This window comes from Equus caballus, chromosome 5 (assembly GCF_041296265.1).
Source record: "Equus caballus isolate H_3958 breed thoroughbred chromosome 5, TB-T2T, whole genome shotgun sequence".
Taxonomy (NCBI): domain Eukaryota; kingdom Metazoa; phylum Chordata; class Mammalia; order Perissodactyla; family Equidae; genus Equus; species Equus caballus.
The window spans coordinates 16,755,904-16,782,597 of record NC_091688.1 but is presented as its reverse complement, the minus strand read 5'-3'; the positions used below and the strand labels follow the sequence as shown (position 1 = coordinate 16,782,597).

General features: G+C 47.2%; 2 protein-coding genes across 3 annotated transcripts; both read left to right on the top strand.

Annotated features, from left to right (window-relative positions):
- Window positions 1–6,725: 6,725 nt before the first annotated feature.
- Window positions 6,726–10,323, top strand: TEDDM1 (transmembrane epididymal protein 1). Its single transcript, XM_070266654.1, has one exon. The coding sequence runs from the start codon at window positions 9,235–9,237 to the stop codon at window positions 10,138–10,140; it is 906 nt and encodes a 301-aa protein (XP_070122755.1). The 5' UTR covers window positions 6,726–9,234; the 3' UTR covers window positions 10,141–10,323.
- Window positions 10,324–16,721: 6,398 nt separating this feature from the next.
- Window positions 16,722–26,289, top strand: GLUL (glutamate-ammonia ligase). 2 transcript variants are annotated; one of them, XM_023640677.2, is made up of 7 exons: window positions 16,722–17,147; window positions 19,472–19,650; window positions 21,003–21,164; window positions 22,748–22,894; window positions 23,307–23,434; window positions 23,637–23,836; window positions 24,417–26,289. In XM_023640677.2, the coding sequence occupies exons 2-7, from the start codon at window positions 19,485–19,487 to the stop codon at window positions 24,733–24,735; spliced, it is 1,122 nt and encodes a 373-aa protein (XP_023496445.1). In that variant the 5' UTR covers window positions 16,722–17,147; window positions 19,472–19,484; the 3' UTR covers window positions 24,736–26,289. The 2 variants fall into 2 exon arrangements, with proteins under 2 accessions (XP_023496445.1, XP_001489285.4); XM_001489235.7 differs by having other exon boundaries at window positions 17,030–18,305.
- Window positions 26,290–26,694: the final 405 nt, after the last annotated feature.

Below are 26,694 nucleotides of genomic sequence, written 5' to 3'. Positions count from 1 at the left end.
AAGGAAAATATTTTACAGCAGAAGACATGAAAAACTTTCTTGAGCAAGAAAAAAAACTCTGAAATGATTACCCATTTTATTTAGATATCACGTAAGTAAAAGACACAAGAAAAAGAGAAAAAAAAAACAGACTCTGTGAAGAATATTTTCAACATGTGTAACAGGAAAAAAAATTAATACCCAGAATATATAGAGATGTTCAAACATAAACAAACAGAAAGGCAATTAATATAAAGAATGGGCAGATGATATAAATGACTGTCTTAGAAGAAGAAGGCTAATAAACATAAAAAATATGATAACCTAACCAATTCTGAGAAAAAGCAGATTTAAATAAGGTAGGATCTTTTTTTTCACTGTCAGTTTGTCAAAAACTGTGAATAGTGTTAAGGAGATGGTATTATCCATTACTGGAGAAGATGTAGGGAAAGGGAAACTATCATGCACTGTAGATGACACTGTAAATTGGTCTATATTTTCTTGCAGTCAGTTTGGCAGAGTGTGCCAAAATTTAAAGTGCATATATCCTTCAAGCAAATAATTCCACTTCTTGCGATCTGCAGAGGACATGTGTCATATGAGCCTAACAACATTTTTGAAATATCCTCCCAACATTCTAATCAGTTTCCACCCTGTTGGGCCTGCCTTCTTGGTAGGTTTTGACTTTTAACTCCTGGCCTCCCCCGTAGCTACCTAGGGCACAGACATGGAACCAATTACTCACCTTCACTTGAGACGTCAACTCAGAAGCAAGCAATGGAAGGAAAGTGGCTCTGCATGGGATTTCTATTCCACAAAACAAGTGGTGGCAAAGATGGTAACCTCTGTTCTCCTCATCAAGCTGGTTTGCCCTGTAGTTCTCAGGTCAGTGCCAGAAGCAGCAACCTAAGCCCATTTCGACAGTGAAGTTCTAGGCATTGGTCCTTCAAACTTAACACTGAGTCTCTTTCTCCAGCCCCACTGATGATTCTGTGAACGAATTCACCTATTTTAATACACCCCTTTCTCTTAAGCTAGCCAGATGGATTCTTGTTGTCTCCAGCTAAGAACTCTAATACAGTATCAATTCTACAAATATTCACACATCTATACAAAGAGCATGTACAAGAATGGTCACGGAGGCATTGTTTCCGTAGGGAAGTTTAAATAACAAATGTTCACCAACAGAGGAATGGTTCAATAAATGATGGAGTACTATGAAGGAGTTAGAGGGACAGGGCAGAACCGTATGCCCTAACATGAAAAGATCTCCAAGATGAGGTGAAAAAAGCTAAATGCAGAAAATATGGAGTGTATGAGCCAGGTTTTGGAGACGGGCGTGTTCTTGTTAACTCCAGAAGGTGTTAAATTTTCACACCTGTCGAGAATGGTCAGGCTCACAGGGCGATCAGGAGAGAAGGCCTCTTGATGAGTGCGGTGACTTGCCTCACGCAACACACGCTACAGCAAACTCTATCTCCATTTGAATAATGATCCAACTGGAATTTAACCTATAGTTAAGTGACCATATAATTTATCATTCAAACCTAGATGCTTGAGAGGGAAAAGAAGCAAAATTAATTCTTGCCCTGGGACAACAGGTAAAAACCAAACTGCTCCAGACAGATGGGGATTTATGATTACCTTACCTATAACCTAAAAAGAGTTGTGCTGTATATCTTGAGTTTGCCCCTCCAAATCCATCTTTCACCTCCATGCTGCTTGCTCTCCCAGGAGACTGCTCTAGTCTGTAGCACATCGCTGAGCTCCCTTATCCTCTGGCTTCAGGCAATGTTCAGCCACTGACAAGCCCCAGCAGGAGGGTGGAGAAGACAGTAAGAATAGGGTTTTTATTCTCTTAGCACCTGCCTCTGTGGTCACCTCGGGCTGGCAGTATCCTGCCACCATCAGTATTAGTTTCCCAGGCTGCCACCACAATCTTAGTGGCTTAAAACAACAGAAATTTGTGCTCTCAGTTCTGGATGCCAGAAGTCCAAAATCAAGGTGTACACAGTGTTGCTTCCTTCCGGACTCTGTCAGGGAGAATCTGTCCCCTGCTTCTCTCTTAGCTTCTGATGACTGCTGGAAATCCTCGGCATTCCTTGGCTTGTAGATGCATCACTCTAATCTCTGCCTTCATCTTCATACTGTCTTCTCTGTGTATCTGTGTCTCAAATCTCTCTCTGCCTTTCTCTTTTAAGGTCACCTATCATTGGATTTAGATCCCACTCTAAATCCAGGATGATCTCATCTCAAGATCCTTAATTATATCTGCAAAGACCGTTACTCCAAATAAGGTCAGATTCACAGGTTCTGGGCATTAGGAGTTAGAAATATCTCTTTAGGGCCCATCATTCCACCCACTACACCATCCTTACACATCCACAAACTTCTCCCCTCCCATTTCCCTCGAGGCCTTGAGGTAGTAAGAGTGCCAACTGTTACTCAACTATTCTTTATGGTTTCCTTACAACCTATGCACATCTAGGTAAGAAGTCCTTTTATTAAACCCTCCTTGAATTATTCCCATTTGGATTGCCATCTATTTCCTATTGGGACTCTATCTGCAACACCAGTGGAGCAATTGCACAGGAAGTCAGAAGCCTAAAACAGAATTCACCCCCAGATTTGGAACAATGACCAGAGAAGAACTTTTACAAGTGAATTTCACAAAAGTGAAGACACAACAAAAGGGACTAATTTGTTAACATGTTGGTAATAAATTAAGAGAATCTTCTAAATTCAATCGAGGTGACCAAAGTATTAATTCTTTCATTCGAAAATCCTAAATAGCTACTATTTTCCAGGGAACCACGCAGAGATTAGCAATATGATAATGAGAAAGATACAAAGACAGACACAATTATAGTGCAACTTATAGTAATGATTGAAAAGGATTGGATGGTGAGGTAAGCAGTGCTCTAAGATGGCCCCCAAGGTTCCTCCCCCGATGTACACTCTCTGTATAAGCCCCTCCCCTTGAGCGTGAGTGGGACTGCTGAATATAATGGAATATCACTCCCATATTAGTTACTAATTAGTTGAGTTTGAATTAGTGAAAAAGGGAGATTGCTCTGGATGGATCTGACCTTTGAAATCTTTACAAGAAGAGGAATCATCAAGGAGATGCACTCCTGTTGGCCAGGAAGAAAGCAAACAGCCATGCTATGAACTCCTATGGGAGCCACATGGCAAGAAACTGAGAGCAACCTCTAGTTGCTGGAGCTAGGAGCTCCAGTCGTCGAACCACAAGGAGCTGAATTTTGCCAACAGCCAGTGAGCTTGCGAGAGGACCCTGAGCCTCAGGCGAGAATCACAGCCCTGGCTGACACCGTGATTTCAGCTTGGTGAGATTCTGAGCAGAGGACTCAGCTAACCCAGATTGGATTTCTGACCCACGGAAACTGTGAGATAATAAATTTGTGTTGCATAAGCTCCTAAATTTATGTTAATTTGTTATGCAGCAAGAGAAAACTAATACAGGTGGTATGAGTTTTGGGAAAAGGTTCATCGAGCTCTGGTCAGTGATGAGAAGCACTCTATCTCATTAAGATATGTGGCCCTGTTACTGGAAGATTGTATCCAAAATGAAGCAGAGATCCTAATGAGAATGAGAAGCTTCAGGACCATCAAGCTCTTGCACTCCGTGTCTGTAATCATAAGGCAGCCTTTGTGGGTTCAGTTTCCAGGGCCCCAGAAACAGTGGTGTGGACAGGGCTGATGAGAACTGTAGACTTGGAGATACTAAAGGCAGAGGAGGGAGCTGGGTGGAAGTGATCAATTGAACCCTCCGTCCGGGTGGTTTGTCACATCAAAGTTGATGACCAGGAGTTGAATTTACATGAGCTTCCAGTGGGCCTCTTGGAGGCTTGGTAGACAATGTATATTAATTAACGGATATAAAACAGATAAACCCTTCAATCTTATTGGCTCAGCACAACAGGTTATTTCTGTCACACTCATAAAGTCAAATGTCAGCATGCCTAATTAGTAGACAGCCTTTCACCTGGTCTTTCAGAAGCCAGACTCCTCCCATGTTGTGACTTTGTCCTCCTCTAGGGCCTCAAAGTCCTCTGTATTCAGCCAGCAGATATGGAAAGAAGAGGTGAGGAATAGGAGGGAGGTTTCCATGGTCCACATCTTGAAGTGGTGTACATCACTTCCACACGTATCCCACTGGCCCAAACTCAGTCACTGTGCGGCTGAGAAATTTGCTCCCTGTAGGGGCAGCAATTTCCTAGGAACACTACATTGTGGGAGGGGAGCAAGAATATTCAGTGGTCAGATAGCTGTCTCTCCCACAAGGAATTTTGGAATTTAGAATGGGGTTCTCAAATTACAGAATTAAGAATCCCGAACAAGAGGCAGCAGAGGGTAACACCTAATTTGGGGATGCATATTCTCGTTTGGAAGAGAAATGATCCATGGAAAAACAGACTCAGGGTCCTTGAGTTCTGTCCTCAGCCACAGGTATGAGTTCATAGTGTAGTATTAGGGCAGAACTCAGTACAACAGAGGTAAGGCGAGTACGTGCTTCCTCCTTGCCCAAAGTTTCCAGAAGAAAAGAAATTTGCAGCTGTTGAAATGTGATTGTCAAAAAGTACCTGATATCAATTATATAAACTGTGAAACGTAAGTCACGGTTATGCAATGAGGTAAAAAGCTCACATTATAGAAAATGCCAGAGGAAAATTATGAGCTGGTATGCCAGGAGAGATAAAGCATGCATGTCCTTTGACACTAAGAAATTAGACTTATTTTCCGTCTCTTGGGAGCCTTGTTTTGGTAACTCAGTGACAAACCCTAAGGCTTAGTAATCTTTACTTGAAATAAAATCAAAGTTTGGTGCATGAACAGATGGCCTGTCTGTAACCTGGTCCCAGTTTCTAGGGACCTGCTCCCTGTGTGGTTCTGCTTGTGCTCTCACCTCTGGCTTTCTCTTTTCCTACAGTGCATTCCTGCCTTGCAGCAAGGTGAGTTACAATCATTTTTTGATGATGATGATAATGCCTTTAAACAGAAAGGAGGTAAATTAAGAGAGGCTTTTGGGGGCTGGCCCCGTGGCCAAGTGGTTAAGTTCGCACGCTCTGCTTCGGCGGGCCAGGGTTTTGCTGCTTCGGATCCCGGGCACGGACATGGCGCCGCTCGTTAGGTCACGCTGTGGTGCAACTAGAAGGACCCACAACTAAGATATACAACTACGTACTGAGGGGATTTGAGGAGAAAAACAAAAGAGATGCTTTCGGAAAGCAACATACTAAAATCCCACAGCCTGACAAGTTGATAGTGTAGCTCTCTAGATGCCATTTCTGACCAAACTTCGACCTTCTCCATGAACTGCTCTTTTCACTAAAACTTAAAAGTTCATTCAACTTGTCATTCTATACTGTCTAAATCTATGCAATCCAATAGACAGCCAATAACTACATGGAGCTATTGAGCACTTGAATATGGCTTGTCTGAATTGAGACGTGCTCGAAGTGCAAGATATGCGCTGGAGTCTGAAGACAGTATGAAAGAAGGATTACAAAGTACTTCATTGATAATTCTGAGATTAATTACTTGTTGAAAAATATTATGGAAATATATGGTTACCCATCTCATTAAAAGTAATTTCACCTTTTTAGGCTTTTTTATGTTGCTTTTAGAAAATTTAACACATGTGACAATCTCCATGGAACAGAGGTAGTCTAAATAGTTCTCTAATGTCTGTGTTTTGTGCATGTGCAGAGGTGTGTGCCTTCAACTAAGTTGTAATCTCTTTGAGGACAAGAACTATGTCACAAAATTTTTTATACACCCTGCTACCCTCAGTAGAATCCAGAGCAATTAGTAAATTCATGTTTTCTGAACTCCTGAAAACCTTCTTGCTCACTCTGGTATTTCATGCCAGACAGTGGCAGCGGCTGTGCCAGGGGCCCCTGGAGAACGGGCAGGGGAGTGGGGGCTGTTGTGGGGCAGGACTAGGGGACCCTCACAGTGGAGCAGCCAGGCCATGAAGGGCCTCCAAGGGCTCCTGCAGTCAAACTAAGCTTTCCTCATGACACAGGTTTCCAGGACTCAGTGTCCACAGGGTCCGGAGCTGTTTGCCAGTTCTGCTAATCATTCACCACCTTCGGCTTCCTCTCGCCTACTTGTGGGCAGTGTCTGGTTTGGGATGGGTGATTCCTATCTTCAAAGTCTGAGATCAGGGTGTTTGTGCTTTAATGAACAACATGTGGCTTTGGTGCCAGGCCAAGGTGGGGGCCCGAGCATCCCAGATGGGAGCGTAAGTGGGGCTACTTGTCCTCATACGTGCCACTTTCAACCTCGCATTGCTGTTGGGTCAGTGCTGCTGTTCTCTCTCCCTTCCTCTGGCCACTGAGAACCAGCTCGCAGCTGCCAGGAACTGGGGGGGAGCGCGGGAGCTGGAGGAAGCTCTGCCGCCCCTGCCTCACTTGGACCACAGCCTCGAAGGACTAGGAGCAACATTAAGAGTGATCGAACGCAGCTCCTCTTGAGGCCTGCAGGCCACGTGCTTCCCAGCCCGGCCCTGCTGATGCTCAGGGGAGCAATGGACCCTGTGCGTCTCCCAGAGCAACCCCAAACCAAAGGAACCCCTAGGCTTCTCTCCTCCCTGACTCACTTCAGAAATGTCGCTCAGAGTTTCCCCTTCTCAGTCCTGAGCTCTGCAGTGTGCTCCAAGGGTTTGGATAATACACCAAAAGGGGGAGAGAGACAGGAGATAAAGATGCTCACTACTGTGCAACCACATTCACGTCCTTTTATTTTCACTTTAACAGAAAGTTCAACCCCAACTTTTCAGCTAAGGGGTATGACAATCAGCAATCCCGGGGGAACTGGAATTAGAACCCAGATTTCTGACTCCCAGCCAATGCGTCTCCACTTCCTCATGCTGCCTTCCTGAAACTATGTTTCTATACTCAGTGGTGACAATGGCCACCTCCCTATTATGGAGTACAGACGATTTTTAATGTTCTCCTTTTTGCTTATATATTTCACCTGATTTTTCTAAGTGACTATATATTAATTGAATAAAAACACATAAAATAGAAATTTACAGCAAGAAAATCCCTTCAGAAAGCAGAATTAAGCTTTTGGGCTGGCCCGGTGGCACAGCGGTTTAGTTTGAACGTTCCGCTTCACTGGCCCCAGGTTCGCTCATTCAGATCCTGAGTGTGGATATGGCACCACATGGCAAGCCATGCTGTGGTAGGCATCCCATATATAGAGAAGAGGAAGATGGGCACGGATGTCAGCTCAGGACCAGTCTTCCTCAGCAAAAAGAGGAGGATTGGCAGCAGATGTTAGATCAGGGCTAATCTTCCTCAATAAATAAATAAGTAAATAATAAAAAAAACAATTAAGCTTTGTCTTTCCAATCTGCATTCACACTCAAATTTCCAGCCCCACTAAATCTCTCAATAGTAAGAAGTAATCTGAATTATTGCCATCCTCAAGGGCAGAGAAACTTAATGTCCCTGGAATTCAGTGGACTTGAGAAAGAGTCCATCTCTGTATGGGAGTGAGGGCTCAGAGGCAGTGTTGTGATCTGGCTAGAAATTCTCCTGTCCACTAGGGGCGCTGTCAGCACGTAAGTGCTGCCTCTCTGCCCCACACCATTGCTTGCACTGTGAGGACGGCTGATTATACAGAAGACTGTGACGTCAGCATGGTTCCAGTGGAGTGACGAACTCCCTCTCCCCTCACCACAATTATCACCAACAGAGAAACTCCCAGTCCATGTAGCTCCTGCAATAAACCCAGAAGCATTTGTGGGCCCCGGGCATGCCTCCCACTCCCTGTACCTTGTTCTCCACCATCCTCTCTGCCTTGTACTCTGCTGGCTGCTACCCAATACCCAGGACACTGTCTTCTGAGGGCACATTAGACGGTAGTTAAGTGATAGATAGATGAATCTGATGGGCTAATTCTCATGGCCAACACCAGTTCACTGGAGACACTCCTCTCAACAGTATCTGAATGTGAAGGATTACACCTTAATCCCTTGCATTGCTGAGAGATGGATCATGGGAGCAGAGTGATACGGAATATGGATTTCTTATGGCTATCAGAACTTACACATTTGTAGTGAAGAAGTCTGTGGAAGGCTGGTTCCTCTCTGCTGTAGAAGGGGCCTCAGATCAGCAGGCAGGAAGTGAGGGAAGAGCAAGGACATACTGAAAGCCATGAGGACCAACTGGAGCCCGTGTCTGCCTCTCACCACCTCATACTTCAGTGGCAGGTGACCTGCAGAAGCAACTGGTACCCTTCACACTAAGAGAAGCTGAGGGAGCTGTAGGCCTCACCAAGGAAGTGAGCCAGCAGCTCAGTGACGGGATGCGACAGCTACAGTGGCACCTGGCACCCTACATCCTCAGAGAATGCTTAGCTTGCTGCTTGACTTCCACCTTCAGATGCTCAAGTAAATTTCTCTGGTAGCCAACCCAACCTGGAGCCACACAGGGAAGCAAATTCTGGGAAACGTGCTCAAGCTTAGTTAGGTTGACATACTATGAAACCACCACAGTCCCTAAAATCAATATCAAAGGGTAAATTTCACATCCATTTACTGGCCAGTAGAGATGCTGAAGTGGAGGGAAGGGAGTGGGGATGTGAAGAGGTAAAAGGAAGAGGTGAAGGGAGCTTTCTTGGTTATCTTCAGAATGTGTCTGTAAGAGAAGAACAGACGTCAGATAGGCAGGAAGTATGAATTACATGGTCACATAGCCAAATGTTTATAAATATATGTGTCCAAAAAGAAAAACTTACAAGTGAACCAAAGTTATGTCTGAGAAGTACTGAAGGATACTCAAGGGTTTGTAAGTGTCCTGGCTTCCTCTGGACACCATGGCAACCCCTACCCCCATCTCATGCTCCGCCACCCCCTCCTCTGGGTGCTGGGCAGCACAAGGGGAAGGAAGCCACGGGAGAAAGGGACAAGTGTGATCAGAGCACCTCAAGGGCCATAGAGGGGAGCCCCTGCAAGCACATGCACCAGTTTTCTTCTTTGGCAGAAGCCAGTTAGTTTCCAATGTACCAGAATGGAATGGAACAGTGAGGCTTTAGGCCATCAAAGGCGTAGGCTTGTTTCAAGAGACATTTCCTGTCTGTGGGGGAGCAGTGGGTGGGGTAAGATGATAAAAGTTGGTGGAAGGCAATTCTTTCCAGAGCCTAGAACCTGAAGTGGCTCCAGAAGGTGTGGACGTGTCCGAGCTTTGTCTTCTCTCCTACGTTAGGGAGTTCTGCAGTTCAATGGGACACTTTATCGGTCATATGTACCCAGGGCTGTTTCTAGTCTTCTATGGACTGTATCAGGCAATAGTGGTCTCCAAAGCTGCGATATTCAATGACTCTCTCCTGTATTCTTCATGCCCTCTCAGGAATAAGGGAAGATGGGCCAGGCTGTGGAAACTATCCTATAGAGGTTTGTTGAAGATGGTGACTGGCTCCCTCTTGATAGCTTATGAGATCAGCTGTGTCACAGGAGGGTTGAAGCTGATGAACAGGGAGCTGCCACCGAGATTTATGTTCCCCAAAGAGTGGCAGCACCTCACCATGTTCGTCCTCCTCAGCCTCAATGGCTGTGCAGATGTCACGAGTAAGAACTTGCTGCCTCAGAGATGTGTACTCCTAGAAAAAGGTACCCTGGTCCTGACCTTCTATGTGCTCCTGCTGCTGCTGGTGTCACATGTTCAGGACTCATCAGGGGTGGAGCTGCAGACTCATTCTCTGCTCATCTTGGTGGTCTTTCTGCTGATGCTGGTGTTGACTGTAGAGCTCTGGGCTCCTGAAATGTTTTACCTCTCGCTGATCGAGACTTTTCTGTTTCTCCTGATGGGCTCCTGGCTGATACAGGCAGCCTTCATTCTGTACAGACCCGTCACGGGCTACCCATGGCAGGACGATGACATCAGCGACATCATGTTTATCACCACTTTCTTCTGCTGGCATTTGATGATCAATGCTTTGTGCCTGTTGGGAATCTATGGTGTCTCTTTCTTTTGGCATCGTTGTCACAGTCCCAGCTTGAAGCTCATGGAGACTAAAGAAGCTCCATATGCCACGAGCACTGTAGGATCCCTCTACAACTTGCTGCAGGAAGGGGAGCAGGCAGAGAAAGAAGAACAGGCTCTTCTCCTTTCAAAGAGTTCGCCCTGAGACAGAACCTAGATGCCTGGCACATGGTCCACTCCATCTTCCTCCTTGTGTGTTCTCTCAGACATTGCCATTGTACCCTCTCTGGTCCCCACGGAAGGTAATGGCCACATGAAGGAGAGCAGGTGGTCTCCATCTGCTGGTACATCTCCTGTCCCTGGAACCGCTAATCCCTGAGGAGATGAAGAGAGAGAAGCCTGAGAAAGGGACACTGATGGGGTTGGTGGGTGGGCGGTGGTGGGGGACCAGGGGAATAGTTAAGTGTGCAAGAAAAGCCCTGTGGGGAGAGAAGGCAATAGAAGGAAAGAGAACAGAATCCAGCAGTCATGACGCCAGCAGCCTCTTCTCTGGGCACAAGCAACCGCCCTGTACCTGAGGGAATAATGATTTCTCGCAATTCAAAACAGGAATCATTCAAATGTCATCCTGATAAAGAAAAGTGGGTACATCTGTTTGCTTGCCAATGTGGCGCCACCATGTGGGAGTAGCGTAATCAGAATTTATAATTAATTTATATTCATTGAAATTACGTTGTTTTTGATCCCCACTCTCCCCCGCCCCTCTTTTTAAGGATTGGCTTCTTTTCAAATTCAGATCAATAAAGTGAGACTTTACCAATGCTTTAATATAGTAACATTTCAAATTTGTAGAATCCAAATTTTTATAGACTTCAAATGCCTCAGTACTTCCCCCACATCATATTTTATTATTCCTATTCCTCACAAAGCTTACCTATTCCACCCTCGCAGTCTCTGCACACGTAATTTACTAGATCTTATCCTTGGATCTTTGCAAATTTCACTCCCTTGCATCTCACAGAAAGCCATTCCACAATCACATTTTTACCATGTTATTTGGTACCCAGCATAAAACCCACCTTCGCCTGCACCCCAATGAGCACCCCCAAGGGGGCCTTCTCCAAGAGCTCTCGCTGACTCCCGTGTTGGGGAACTCTTAGGCACTTATACTAAACCCGCTTTGATAATTTGCTCATACAGCTGATAGACTCTGCTTTGTTGTGTTTCTGAAATCATTTCCCTTGGGGAGGTTTTTCCTCACCACCTAAAGTGTAGACTCCTAAAGGGTAAGGACTTTGCCATATCCAAGTTACATCATTTCCTATGTGTGTGCCAAATATGTAGCATAGGTGATGCTTAATGAAGGCTTATTTGCTTCCAGCATCTCCGCCAACACCTGTTCCTTCTAAACGTGTTGCCACATGGGTCCGAGGTTCTGTGAGCCTCTGGAAAACACCAACAGCCCTGAAGCCTGAGTCATCTCCTTAGTAATGAGCCCACTTGCTTCCTTGTTCTTGGGATAACAAAATCCACTTTACTCTGTTATTGTTTTTAATTCTCACAAGCATTCCTATAAGGAACCTCCAGAAAACTGAGACTCAGCAGGCTCACTTGCCCAAGTCTTACAGCTGGTATGAGGCAAGACAGGAATTCAAGTGCAGGTGTGTCTGACTCAAGCCAGTGACTGTGTCCTCCGGGACACAGTGACTTTGCTAAAGGCAATGGAGCAGGCAGTGATCCTCAAAATGGAATTGTTAAAAAAAAAGAAAGAAAAAAAGTTCAGCCAGAAGGCCCAGCTACAGCTGCCGCTCAGTGTAAATAGTTTAGACCCCCCCAAAGGGTGAGTCTATGTCCCACTTTCTGTCCATCCCCAGCCCCCACCCTCTAGTCTTTCTGGAAGTGAGAGTCTGGCGGGCTCTCAACTTCTGGCTAGGTCTTAAATTTCTGGGCTGGGATCCGAGTGGGAGCTGCGGAAAGACTTGTTTGTGACCAAGATTTCTGATCCTTGCCATTTCCCCTTAACTCTTGGTTCCTAGGGGCTTTTCAGTGACCTTTCTCGAGGGGCCTCCTGTTCTATTCACTTCTCGCACGCATTGACGGGAGATGATGAAAAAGCAAGCTGCCCACTTCTAGTCATTTGAGGGCTAACTTTATATTGATAGCCAAACCTCTGGTAATCAATTGATTACCCCAACATAACATCTCTTAAATATCTGGTGTAGGTAATAAGCTTACGAATTCTTAATTTACTATATTTCAGATGTAACGGAGAGGCACCCCCCCCCCCCCCCCCCCCCCCCCCCCCGCCTTCGAAGGCCAGTCGAGAAAAAAATCTTCCCCTCTTCAGCTCGTGGGGAAGAGTTTCTCACAAAACTCCACCAGAGGGCACTACGTTCACGCCACCCCAGCCAAGCCTTTAGCTCTCCAACCCTGTAAACAAGTCTCTCAAGAAAGGGTTTAAAAGAACTGGGAGGAGGGGAAAGGAGGTCAGGAAAAGTACAGAACCAGCCTAAGTATTGCCCAAGCATCCAGAAAACATATCTGTGGACTGTTTGTTTCCTGCTAAAATCTGGCATGTGAATGTGAAGTAAACAGGGATTCAAATCAACTAATGGGATGGGGGGTGAGGGAGGAAGGGCTGTGGATCCAGTTGAGGATATCTTCGGGAAAAGCGCTAAAGGACACACTGTGATCTTTTTTGACTACAATGCTAAATTTCCTAAACTTTTTAATAAGCTTCAATAATGTTCCAATCAATCTAGAGAACAAGGATTCATATATACACTGAAAATAAGGAACAGAATTTATCTATAAAAAAAAATCCCAGATTCACAGCACAACGAAACTAGGGACAGATTATTAAATAGGCAAAATGATCTCCAAAGAATCCTTTACAGAGAAGCTGCCATAAAGCGTTTCTTTTTCTGGTAATCTAGTTATTCACAAAGAATAAACTGAACATCCACTGTATGTAAGGCACTGGGTGAGACACAATGTCGGATTGAGAGGTAAACCGGTTAGTCCCTGCACCGGGTACTTTCCTCAGGGGTAGAGTAGGGATCTCAGTGCTTTCGAGGTGGTGGCTCAGAATGCCTCGTCCACAGCCTGAGGAGATGGGAAGGAAGGGAAGCAGAAAAAGGCTCTCAAGGGAGTTACACCCTGGAAGCACATTAGGCTGTGAAATGCTGCACAAAGGTGACTTCAGCTAGCTCCTCCAAGTCACTGAGGCCTCAGCTTCCTCACCTCTACGATAGAATAAGAAATGTCAGACAGAGAAGCCAAATACCGTATGATTTCACTCATATGTGGAAGATAAAACATAGATGCAGAGAATAGATTAGTGGTTACCAGAGGGGGAGAGGGGAGGACGAAAGGGGTCAAAGGGCAACGTGTCTGTGCTGGAGGATAACTAGACTGGGTGGAGAACATGACGTAGCCTATACAAAAGTCAAAACATAATGCTGTACACCTGAAATTTATATAACGTTATAAACCCATGTGGCCTCAATAAAAAATTAAATAAGACAGAATGGTGTGAAGATTAATTCTAGAATTGCACAGCTTTAATTTCCTCAGGAAGACTTATTTTCCCATGTTGTCAGCTAAGATGAACTTAATTACTCTAAGCAGTTTCCTATTAGACACAAGTTTTGGGGTAGGGCTCAAACAGACCCGAACCTTCAGTCATAACGTGCAGTTCAGGAAATGGTGTGTTCCCCATATTCGAATGATTTCAAGAGGTCTTCAACAAAACTCAAATCAGGCTAAAGAAACACAGCTGAGATTTGAACTTCTAATTTCCTAACCTGAGTTTAAGAATATCAAACAATCAGAAAGGATGTAAAGAACCATTCCTGTGTGTTCAGTGTTGGATAATGAATTGAGGTAAAACCTAGTCTTTCTTTAATTGTGCAGAGGGAAATTTGAAAGCTTGGCTAACTGCAGCTTCGCCTCAAAATTTGGCTTAAGAGTAATGACATTAACTTCCAAGGCTGTTTCTTTTCTTCTTTTTGTTTTATTTTTGTTTTGTTTTAAGATTATACTATGATCTACTCTTTCGGAAAGAACCAGTGTTGGTTTATTTAAAAAAAAAAAAAAGAATAGTTGACAATTCTGGGTTGGGTTTCCAGGGTGTTCCTCAAGCCTGGGTCTCAGCTGGGTCTCTTTAGCCCAGGTTAAGGGTTTAGTTGAATGCCTGTTGAAATCATTCAAATATAGGGAAAACTCCATTTCCCACACTGCATGTTATGGTTGAAGGTTTGGGTGTGTTTGAGCCCTCCCCCAAATCTTGTCTCTAATGAGTGCAAGGCACCCACACAGACCCTGGGAAAGACATACCGAAAGTCCCTGTCTGAGATGAATGTCACATCTGTCATTTTAGATAAGGGCTTATGACCCGCAGAGGGAGAATGAGTCCTTTAAAATAGAAAGAAAGAAATTGAGAGAACTCGCAGGTAAAGCCCACCCAAGACAAGGCCTTTACTTCAGGAAACGGAACAACATTCACGAAACGCTTTTAGTCTCTGGGCATTTCTGGAGGTTTGGAACAAAATCTTTACCTATAATATTGCTCCCCGACTCTATCCACCCCTTGGACAAAGCTACTCTAACTAGAAAGACCTGACTTCAAAGCACGTGTAATGGAGCCCCCTGTCAGCTTTGACACAGGGTGTACTAAGAGACAAAAGGGTTCATGGGTTCAAGTATTCTAATGCTCTTTTTATGGAGGGGGTGGAGGATGGGGGTGGATGGCAATTTGGGGAAGAAGGAGGAGAACAAAGGGCAGCAGACACAGCAAAGTCAAACTGGGTGACACAGGCTGTTCTACTTTTAACTTCTCTAAAAGTACAGCCTGGGTTTCTGGGGGCGAAATAGTTAGCTAAAGGACTTTCTTCTGCTTTTTCTTCCCTCATACTCCTTTAAGCTTTCCTCATCAGTCCCTGGACTCCTTTGGGCCCTAATTCGGTTGGTTTAAGTAAGGAGGGGGCTGCCTGAGGAGGACGAGGCCTCTTGTTCCCTCCTGAAAGACTCAGTGGTCATGTATTACTTTCCTAACCCTCACAGAGTGTGCCCCTGGTCACATGAATGGATCAAAGCAAATCCATTCTCATTCTTGGAAAGGCAACTCAAAGCACATGTTCTCTTGATGATGCCACTGTCATTTCTGTGTGGTCAACAAACATCACTTATTGAACACTCACCCTGGACACTCCCGGGAGATACACAAGCTGCTCGGGGAACTTAATGGTGCTGAGTGCCGTAGAAGGCTCTGGTTTATGCTCAGGCAGTTTGGCATCTGGAAATTACCATCTTTTTAAAAACCAGAACATCATCTGTCCCCTCCTCCACTCTCTCTCCTCAACCTCTTTAAGACTTGATAGAAGAAAATGGAATGAGGACCGCTCACTCTATTACCAGGTCCAAGCCCACTCTCATAAAACTAACAGTGGAACATCACACTGTTAGAAAGTTGTACTGAATGGGTTGTTATGGAGAAAGATATAATCCAATCTCTCCAGTTTATCTTGGCCTATAATAATTATATTACTGTTTTCTAAATATTCACTATGTTCTAGAGACTATCCTGATCTCTTTTGCATATGCTATCCCAATTCATCCCTACAAGATACAAGGTAGCTATTTTGGAAGCAGGAAACTGAGGCTTCATGTGGCTAAGTCACTAGGCCAGCACAAAGCTAGTAAGAGGTGAAGCCCAAATCTGAACCTAGTTTGTCTCAGTTGAAGCCCAGCCTTCACCCACGACATCATAACGCTTCAACACGCAGCAGGGAAACTTAACATGGAATCTCTTACACCTGCAAGGCACCTTACCCAGTCCGGATTGTCATCGGTCTGAAACACACCCAAAGTCCCTGTGTTTGAGATGAATGCTGCATCTGTTACTTTAAAGCACTACAGTGTTAGACACACTCTTAAAGGCAAGGGATGTTGACCGAAGAAGCCAAGTTATGTGTGTGTGGTCACAGGCAACGTTTCTTTTCCATACTTGTGGTACAAAAAACAACCAGAAGAACAAACTTCTTTCCTTTCTCCTGCAAAAGCACTGGAAGCATGACTTCTTGGTCTTCAAACAAAAACATCTCAAAGACTGGGGCTCCTGAAAGATGCAATAAAAGCTAGACACCATCAGGTGGATTTCAGGTAATAAAAATAGAATGATCAACTAATAGCACTAGTAGCGATGAAAATATATGTGTGTATATAAATTAATTAATGCACATACAATTATTGATCATGTTGACAAGCAACCATTTCACGACTGTGTTCACATACACATTTCCTCAACCATCACAGCAAGGCTGAAAGGAAGAAGGGGTACTAATTCTCATTTTTCAGACTAAAAAGGCGCAATAAATTACTTGAAAAGCAGTATAAACACAGCATGTTGATCACAAACATGAGATCGCAGACTTCCCTTCGCTTCCCCCAACCCACTGAGAGCCAGGAGGGGGCTCTTCCAGGCCGACCCTCGGCGGTCCCCTCTCTGCGCCGCCCTGTCCGCAGGCCCGCGCCATTGCCCAGGCTGCCCAGGGCTTCCCAGGGGCCCGCGCCCCGCGCTCCCTCTCAAACTGGACACGAGCGCCGGGAAGAGGGGCCGGAGGTTCTCTAACAACAAAAGGCCAAATTCTGTTCCCGTGGGTCAGATTTGTCTCAGGGAGCTCTGGGGTCTGCAGCATGACTTCGTAAAAGAGAGGATCGCCTGCAAAACTGACCAACCTGAGGGCAGCAGGGGCGGGGGCCGGGGGCGGTGTGCTGGGCGCCTCCAGACCCGGGGACGGGGGCTGCGGGGAGGGCCCCGGGCAGGCGGGGTCCTTCCCGGCAGGAACTCGGCCCTCCGCTCGCAGCCAGCCGGCCCTTCCTCCCCTCCCCCCGGCCCTTTCCCTTTCCCTTTCTTTCTTTCTCTCCCGGCCCGCTCGCCCCCACCCGGCGGCGCCGGCACGGCTGCTCGCCCAATGGCCGCGGTGCCCGGGCGCGCATCAGCTGATCCGCCCGCTCCCGGCTGCTGGGAGCCAATCAGGGCGCCGGGGGCGGCCCTGGCCGCCGATAAAGGGTGAGGGGCTGCGGGTGGCCCTGCAGAGCCGAGAATGGGAGAAGAGGGGAACCATTAAGCAGCGCCCGCGGCCTCCTCTCCTCTCCACTCCGCACCTCGCTCTCGCAGCCTGCCCGCCCTGCTGCCCGCTCGCCGCTCAGGTAAGCGCCCGGCCGCCCGGGGGCCGTGGAGGGATGCGCGCCGCCCTCGCCGCCGAAGTGCCCGCGGCGCCCGCGCTTTTGCCCTCGGCTGGGCTCGGCCCCTTCCCACCTCCGGCCCCTCCTCTGCGCCTCGGCTTGCGCGCCCTCCCGCGTGCTTCCTTCCGCCGCCTAGAACTGCTGGCGGCTCGGGGTCGCCGACTGTGGGCGCGCCCGTCGCCAGGCGTCGAGGAGGGCGGGGAGTTGTTTTGATCTTCTTTCGCTGCTTGCGGCCCAAAGCGCCCTCCCCGGAGGTTGCTTGGCGTGGCGAGTTGGGGAGCCGCTGCCCGGGCGCTGCGCCCCCCGCTCGGCCGTGTCGTATGCGCTCTGATTGGAGTGGCCAGGTGGCCTCCTGCGGGAGCCTGGCCCTAGGGATCGCCGTGGTCTGGAGCACCTTTCAGACGCCCGTTGAGGCGAGCGTGGTTAGGACGGCCGGCCGGCCGGTGCGCGGGTCCCGGGGCCCTGCACTGTGACTGAACAATGCGGAGCCCGGGCCGCGGCGCACCCGGGGGAGGCCTGGCCGGGCAGGGGCAGCCGCGGCGCGCTCAACCTCCTGCCACCCACGCCCCCCTGTCCCCCTGCCCCCCCCAGCCCCCAGCCTCGGCCCTCGGAGGGGATGGCCCCTTGGGCGAGGCCCTGAGATCCCAACGGGGGCCCGAGGGGCGGGGCGCAGACTTTCGAGACAGTTCAGTAGGAAAAGGCTGCTTTCAAAGTGGATTATTCCAGTTGCCCGGGGGGCGGGAAGAGGGGATTCTCCCCCGGCCGCCAGTCTGCGAAAAAGACCGCGAGGGAAGATGAAGACCACCTGGAGTCCCGGTATCCCCGGTCCCCCTCCAACTGCTTCGGCTTCGTCGCCTACTCAGTGAACTCAGGCGAGAAATCGCGGGGCAAGCCTAAGACCGAGACGTCCCAGCCTGCGTCTTCCTGCACGTCCCGGTGGGATCCCGATCGCTCTCTGACTCCCTCTCCGTCCCCGTCGCCCTCTCCGTCTCCCTCGCCCGGAAAGCTCCGGTGCGTGGACCACCGAGAGCCGGAGGGGGAGGAGAGGCGCGCACACAGATCCAAAAGGAGACGGGCTAAAGAGGGCAACCCCAGCGATCCGGTTGATCTTCTGTGGCTGGGGTGAGTGAGGAGGCAGGGAGCACGACAAAGACAGCTGAGAACTGCAGAATCCCGTTTTTCTCCCCAGCGGGTAAACTTGACACCGCGGCGGCACCAGTTGATACAGTCGACTAGGCTGTTGTCATCCTTGGAGAAGAGCAGGAGATGGGATCCCAGGCTAAGGGAGGAAGTGTGGCTTGACGTTAGAGCTGTAACAGATGGGGAGGAATGGACACTGGGTTGTAGCTTTGAGTGGGAGCTGAAGGATCCGGATTGTGCTGGTAAAGGTAGGGGTAGGGGCGCGGGTGGGATTTGACCAGCCGAATCTTCTAGACTCAGTAGGCAAAGGAATTGGTTCTCCTCTAACACGACTTGACAGACGAGGTTCTCGTTCCCCCGGGGGAAGGGTGAGGCTGTTGGAGGGAGAAGCAGTTGTTTTCAGCTGGGCAAACATGGCCGGTTGCCCATAGAAACTTTGCCACTGTACTTCAGAAAGTTGCCCAAGTCACTGGAGGAGAACAATGTGTTCCCTTTCCTTTCTCCGTGGGCCACTGAGGGGGAGGGAGGGAGAAGCTCGTGTTGAGGCTGGTTTTGTGGCTTCAGAGTTTCAGAGGTTTTGTGGTGGTGGCTTGTAGTTTTTAGCATGCCTCAGCTTTTGAAACGCCAGATCTTTTTGATTTAGAAGTGGGGATTTCTGAAATTACTTTGATAAGTGCTCTAGCGAAATCTCGGAATGTCATTCTCAAACTTAAAATACCTTCTGAAGGGAGAACTTTGCCTCAGACTGATGGAAATTATCGCAGTGTGCATCTTGGAACCTAGCTTGAATCAGCTATTTTTACCTCTTGGGATAAGACACCCCTTAGGCTACGAGGAAAAGGGAAGGACTCACCCAGGAACAGAACGGAGCAGCCAAGCCTTTCTGTGGCTGGATTTTACTTCTATTGGGAGACGCTATCTCTTCTGTGAACTCTGTGTCTGAACTTTTGTATTTTCTTTTGTTTTTTGAGGTATTTCCCCCCAGCATCTTAGTATAAAAGATAAAACAATTCCCCTTTGAGTGTGGGACTTCCAAAGGGAGGAGCCACCACTCCCACTGTGACTTCTTGATCTGATTGTCCTCATGGAGTCGTTCCTGCAGAGGATCAGTTTGAAGTCAGCGTTCTTCTGTTTTTTTTTCTCTCCAGAACATCTTCCACCATGGCCACTTCGGCGAGTTCCCACTTGAACAAAGGCATCAAGCAGGTGTACATGTCCCTGCCTCAGGGTGAGAAAGTCCAGGCTATGTATATCTGGATTGACGGCACTGGAGAAGGACTGCGCTGCAAGACCCGGACCCTGGACAGTGAGCCCAAGTGTGTAGAAGGTGAGAGGCTGGGTGGAGTGGGAGCAGCCGGGAGGTGGGCTGCAGCCTGAGGTCAAGTCGCCAGATTTAGCCTCTTGATTATTCTGTTTGTAAGGCTTTTCTAAGGCCGGGCTTTTTCAGACTTACTCAGTCAACGTGAAGCTCCTACACTGCCTCAAAGCATAGCAACGATGGACTCCTTTATTTAAGTGGGATCTTGCGTGTAAGCTAGTATATTGAAGAAGAAAGGGTAAAAGTCTGTTTTGGGGGGCTGGGGGGACTAGAGACTGCTGACTTGCGCATCCCTACTTAGTTGGCGCTGAGGCACCCTGAGAACCCACTTGGAGAACCACTGCTCTGTCTGACCTGCCTGTGCCATCTACTTTACAAACTCCTTAGACTGTTTCAGTCATATTGCTGGGGTTCTAAATGCAAAGCAAACGCCCTAAAGTGGTTTCTTAATAGGACCAGCCACTCCTTTGTTTTTAGTTGATGCCACTTTTGGAAATTCTTAAGCCATCTGATTGCTTATCCCACTTGGAGCTGTTATGGAAGAGTTCGTTTTTCGATCTAGAACAAGGCCATAGCCTTTGTCCTGCAAAGGGGCCAGTGGAGAAAAACTATCACCCCTTACTTTACTTTAAGGATGGCTTACTCTTCTGATAATGTGCACGTTTGAGTGAATGAACGATTGACTAGACATAGAGCATATTTGTAAACCCGCTCCGTGGTGAGCATTAGACAGGCACTGGGGGTACGAGGTAAGAGTTTGGTCTCTCCTTCGGCAAACTCATACTTAACTGGAGAGATGAAGAAACCAATCTATAAAACATAGTAGGAAAAGTGGGTAAGTGATATAGAAGCATCCTTCAATAAGTTACATCCTGCTAGTCGTCTGTTTGCTCATCTACAAAGTAAGGATATGACTTGAGCTAGGGCAGTCCGCAGACGCAGTGTAGGGGATGAATTAGAGAAAGAAGGTACGCAGCTGGCCTAATGGGGAATTGGAATCTTTGTTTCTCCTATTTCAATGTTTTAAATGCTGACTGACTTACTGGTGATGTCAGGTTACTTCAGTTTGTCTCCTTGGTGTCCGGTAGACTTATTTAGGGAGGAAAGGTCATTCTTAGATTGTTCTTGTGATTGTTAGTTCTTTTAAGGAAGTAACGCAATGGTCTTGCACTCAGATAGGAAAGACTGTAAGGCCGTGTACAGACGTCAGGGTTTGCGTATTAATAGTGGCAGTCATACGTCACTGACTTTGGAGGAGAGTGTAGGTCTTCAGAGGTGGAAAGATGAGTGAGGAGCTATATCTTTGCTAGAAAGCTTCTGTGCATTTGTAACTTAATTTTCCCCTTTCTTTTTTTCCCCAGAGTTGCCCGAGTGGAATTTTGATGGCTCTAGTACTTTTCAGTCTGAAGGCTCCAACAGTGACATGTATCTCGTCCCTGCTGCCATGTTTCGGGACCCTTTCCGCAAGGACCCCAACAAGCTGGTGTTCTGTGAAGTCTTCAAGTACAACCGAAAGCCTGCAGGTGTGTATGGGATAGGTGTGGGTGCCCCACCGCAGTCCGTGAACGCCATTCAGGAGAGGGAGAGGATGTTCCCAAATCCGTATTGGGAAGACAGGACTGTCTCAGAACTGTTTCAGGAGCCTTGGGGATTGGACGTGCATCTCTCCACCCTGGACTTCCTCATTCACAGGTGGTGTGGCCCATCTTCCCTTGGTCTCCCCTATTGGTTTCGTAAAATGACACTGGATTCTCCTAAATTTGTTAGCCAGTGGAGTCCCCCGTGAGACAGCCCTCCTCCCTGGCTGTGTATTAAGAACGTGGATTCTGAAGTTCGAATGTTGGATTTGATTCTGCATCTGCCCCTTACTGGCTGTAAACTTGGGCAAGTTATTTATCCCCTATACTTTCATTTCCTTGAACTTAAAATGGGGAAAATAATAAAAATCCATCTCGTAAAGTTGTTTTGAGGATTAAATGAGTTAAATGTGCAAATAATTGAGAACAGTTGTACATCAAATACTGGTTGCTATTTCACTCCAGACCACATGTTTTCTTTCTCCATCCGTCTACTGACTGAAACGTGAGCATCTGGGTTCATTGAGAACATAACATTCACCTTGAGGTTGTTGTAGCTGTACCTTTGGGTTTTGTCTGGCATGCCCGTTGCTCCCATTTCTCAGCCCTTCATCGTCTTAAACTCAGATGAAGTCTCATTTCTCTGGAGTCTCGTGCTGCACTCTGCCAGTGAGGCTTTTGGCAAGTCACTGAGTGACTCTAGACTTGACTTGCCTTTGTTTTGAGAGGCGCTATCCTACTATGTCAAGGGGCAGGAACTCTGAAGCCAAGACACCATGGGTTTCCTGGCTCTGCTGCTGGCCCTGTAACCGAGGCAGACCACCTGACATCTCTGAGCCTCATTTCTCATCTGTAAAAAAGGAGGCTTAGAAGACCCACCTCACAACTGAGTTGTGAAGACTCAGTTGTGGGTTTCCTTAAATCCATAGGTCTGAAAATGGTTCGTATGACAGAGTTAAGCAGTCAGTAATACGTCTGTTTACTTGTTTTAAGGTTCCCTTCTAGCTTGGAAATTGTTTCCAGTTGAGCTCCTCTCGTTTTCACGTTGTTTTCCTTTTGCACTACATAACTTGGCACTTAATCTTCTCACCTGGAATGTAAGGCTCCGAATAGACAAATGATCCTCTCAATAAAAATTGTAGATTTGGCTCTGAATGTCTGAGAAACCAGGAATAAGTCTGACACCTAGAAGCAGCTATGTAGTGATTAGAGGGTTTAAGTGCCTGACATTTGGTACTTGGGAGGTGGCCAGCGTGCAGATATGGTGAAAACTTATTCTGTTCTGGAACCACTGTCACGTGACTTGGTTGTAACCGAGTTTAGTTGTAAGGCTTTGGGGAGCCTCCCTACAGATGTATAATTGCAGCTTTTCTCATCTTGATGGGACACAGAAAGGTTTATACTGGGTCCGTTCATCTCATCATCAACACTTTAGCTGCGTGGAATCCAAAGATCTTTTTCCCGTCACCACTGGGCTTCACTATATTTGTTCGTACGTCCCTAATGGCATGCTGATTCTCTTTTTGTAGAGACCAACTTAAGGCATACCTGTAAACGGATAATGGACATGGTGAGCAACCAGCACCCCTGGTTTGGAATGGAGCAGGAATATACGCTCATGGGCACAGATGGGCACCCTTTTGGTTGGCCTTCCAACGGCTTCCCTGGGCCCCAAGGTAAGTCCCCTTGGTGAGAGGTGAACCTCTTCCTCCCCAGTTGCTTTATTAGCGAGGACAGTCTCCCCAGAGATGGGCATGACTCCTTGTGAATCAAAAAGCTCTGGGAATATCCCTGAGATTGGCTGAAACAATACTGTAAAGAGCCCTCATGTTACCTAAATCCAGACATAGATGTTTCAACATTAACGTTGAGGGAAAACCTTTGGCTCCACCGAGGATATGGCCAAGAAGAGCCCCCTGCATACACATACACACACCCCCGCCCCCCCAGGTGAAGGCAGGGAAAGTGATTCCGGAAGCAAGTGTCAAGAGCTTTCTGGTTTCTGACTTTGGTGTGTGCATCTTACATGGAGAGGGATTTTTCTGGGTGTGTCCTGTCTCTTGACACTTTGTCTTGATGCCTCTGCAGGTCCATACTACTGTGGTGTGGGAGCAGACAAAGCTTACGGCAGGGATATTGTGGAGGCTCACTACCGGGCCTGCTTGTACGCCGGCGTCAAGATAGCAGGGACAAATGCTGAGGTCATGCCTGCCCAGGTAAATGTCTTTAGTCCATCACTTTCTGCACCTATAGGCAAGTCGGGACTTGTGCTAGCAAGGGCCGCTGATGCACCACTGCTCAATCCAAAGCCTAAAGGGCGGGTTGGAGCAGAGGTGAGAAGAGAGCAGATTTCAGAGCTTCTGAGTTGAGGTGAGCAGTTTGCTTTATTTCAAAGGCCTCCCTTCTTGTTGTCTCTAGTGGGAATTCCAGATAGGACCCTGTGAAGGAATCGACATGGGAGATCATCTCTGGGTGGCCCGTTTCATCTTGCATCGTGTGTGTGAAGACTTTGGAGTGATAGTAACCTTCGATCCTAAGCCCATTCCTGGGAACTGGAATGGTGCAGGCTGCCACACCAACTTCAGCACCAAGGCCATGCGAGAGGAGTGTGGTCTGAAGTGAGTGCCTTCTCCTGCTGGGGCCATCTTTCTCTCTTTTCAAGAATACCTGCCAAGGATTTGATGTTCTGGGGAGGAGTAAACCAGACTTCTTAGCCAGTACCTTAGCTCTTGGCGCTTGGCTTCAAAAATTCTCTTCTATTCCTATCCTTTTGTTCCTATTTGAAAAGCACTAAAAAATTCTCTAGGAATAGAATTCAAGGATGGTGATGGGAGAAGATGACATAGATTAATGCATTTGAAAATCTAGTAAGAACTAAATTAGGACAATACAAGCATGTGAATGAACTTAATGCTTATGGGTGGGAGAAAGGCTTTAATTAGGGTCTTTTGTTTGACAAATACCATCTGCTGTGTGTCTGGCACTCTTCTGAGCACTGGGACACACAGGTAACAAGGTAGAGTTGCTGCCCTTGTGGAATATTTCTTCTACTTGGGCTGTGTTTCAGTGAATTGGAAACTGGAAAACAGTCTGATAGATGAGTCACTCTCCATTCTTGGATCCAGACCTGCTCCTCCGACCTTGAAGGGCAGATTTCCTGAGGACAGGTCAGATGCTCATCTTTTCTGTTTCCTTTAGGTACATCGAGGAGGCCATCGAGAAACTGAGCAAGCGGCACCAGTACCACATCCGAGCCTACGATCCCAAGGGGGGCTTGGACAATGCCCGGCGCCTAACTGGATTCCACGAAACCTCCAACATCAACGACTTTTCTGCCGGCGTGGCCAACCGTGGTGCTAGCATCCGCATTCCCCGGACTGTCGGCCAGGAAAAGAAGGGTTACTTTGAAGACCGTCGCCCCTCTGCCAACTGTGACCCCTTTTCGGTGACAGAAGCCCTCATCCGCACGTGTCTTCTCAACGAAACTGGCGATGAGCCCTTCCAATACAAAAACTAAGCGGACTAGACTTGCAGCCATCAAACCCCGCTCCTAATTCTACATCCTGCTCCCACTGTCGCCCCTCTCTCAATTGTCCTAATAGCTGTAACTCAAAGGGTGGAATATCAAGGTCTTTTTTTTTTTTTTTTTAATTCCTCGTGCCCAGTTAATCTCTTGCTTTTTTTGGCCAGGATAGAAGGGGTCATGTTCTTAATCTCTTCACACACCCTCACCCCCTTTTTTCCTATCACTGAGGCTTTCTAGTGCGTTAGTGGGGTGGCGGGGGGGAGACATAACCACTGCTTCCATTTAATCAGGTGTATTTGTCCAATAGGTGTAGCTATCCGGACAGAGAGCGTAGCATTTGTGACGGAGAGGAAGGACTTTTTCTTCAAGGTAGCTGAGTGGGGAGAGGCCTGGCTTACTCTCTGGTTAGGTTAGGATTTCCCCTCTTAGTGGGAAGTTCCATTTTTCTGTTAAAAGTGAGGATTGGGGGAGAAAGAAGGATGGGCATCACAAAGGAAAACGCCCTGTCCTCCTAGCGTGGTGCCTCCCTTGCCTGGGGCTGAATGCCCTCACCTGAGGCTGAGAGAGCTCAGCCTAAACGGATGGACAGCCCTACCTTAGAAGAAAAAGCTCTTATTGCTTGGTCCTCCATTTATAACACAAAGCAGAGTAGTATTTTTATATTTAAATGGAAAAACAAAAAAATTATATATACAGGTGTGCAGAAATGTGTGTTTTTTTCCCTGAAAGAAAAACCATTCTGGTCACCGGGAGCCAAATCTGGGGCGAGTAGTCTGGTTAGGCATGGGGATGTCATATGTGGGGTGAGGGAGGTGATGCTTGAAAAGTTGGTTCTTGGAGGCTCTTATTCCCTTGCTACCACTTAGGGGTTTCTCTGCCCTGCCCACCCTTCTGGACGGGTGGGCACTTCGGTTAACAGGTGGCAGCAGTCAGCCAGCCCCGGGGCTTTGGTTTAAAAGACGCACATGTACTTGTACACACGGGGTTAGAAATATGAGTTGGCTGGTCAACTTGAGCATGTTACTGACAAGGGGGTTTGGGGGTTATTTTCTGGTGGGACTAGCATGTCACTAAAGCAGGCCTTTTGATATATTAAAATTTTTTTTTAAAAAAGCAAAACAAGTTTAGATTTTAATCATTTGTAGGGTTTCTAAGTCATTGTTTTACAGAATTGCTTGTTTGCTCCCAACTGTCTCCTTCCCATCTCTGCTCTCTGAGGCGACGGGGACAGGACTGAGCCAAACACTTGTAATTTTGTATCCTGGTGTCTATTCTGAGTGGGAAATATTCCTTTCCTTTGTTAAGATTCCTGAGGAGTTATTTTTTCTTTTATAATAAAAAACAAACCCCACCTTCGGCCCTAAGCTTTCCCTACTGTTTGTGGCTGTTTTTGTGCTGGCGGCGGCAGGCCAGCTGTGGCTTTCTCTTGCCGTGACGACTTGTGATTGCCATGTACAGTATGTTCGGAGTTAGATAACTCCTCATTGTAAACAAGCTGTGTTAACTGCCCAGAGCAACTCTTATAAATCAACCTAACATTCGTAAGATCTCTTCTGACTTGATTCTTTGTGATTCTTTTAAGACCCTGTGTGCTATTTCAGCCTGTTCTTGCCTACCAAAAAAGGAGTTTTTTTTAAGAGGCAAAGTAAGCTCAGGTTTACCTGTTCTTGGAATTTTTTAAAAATCTTGAATCATGTTGCTGATCAGCTGTTCCCCCTATCTAGTGGAGTCTCTGTGTTAAGGCATAGCCCAGCCCTAGAGTTGGGTAGTAGAGTACAAACCCACCGTCCCCTCCCCGTGCTCCAGAGCTTGGTTTTCACCTACTGTGCTCTCACATTGTTTTGAACACTCCTCTGGCTTAATTTTATAGCAGCCGAGGATATTTCATGTGCTATCAACTGGGCTCACTATCCTTGCTGGTCTCAGTTTCATCATCATCTGCCCAGCTGC

Bases quoted from the DNA above. Each gene is read 5' to 3' on its own strand.
- TEDDM1 (XM_070266654.1), top strand. From the start codon at position 9,235: ATGGGACACTTTATCGGTCATATGTACCCAGGGCTGTTTCTAGTCTTC.
- GLUL (XM_023640677.2), top strand. From the start codon at position 19,485: ATGGCCACTTCGGCGAGTTCCCACTTGAACAAAGGCATCAAGCAGGTG. The intron at 22,895-23,306 runs GTAAGTCCCCTT...ATGCCTCTGCAG, and splicing joins CGGCTTCCCTGGGCCCCAAG to GTCCATACTACTGTGGTGTG. The intron at 23,435-23,636 runs GTAAATGTCTTT...TGTTGTCTCTAG, and splicing joins CTGAGGTCATGCCTGCCCAG to TGGGAATTCCAGATAGGACC.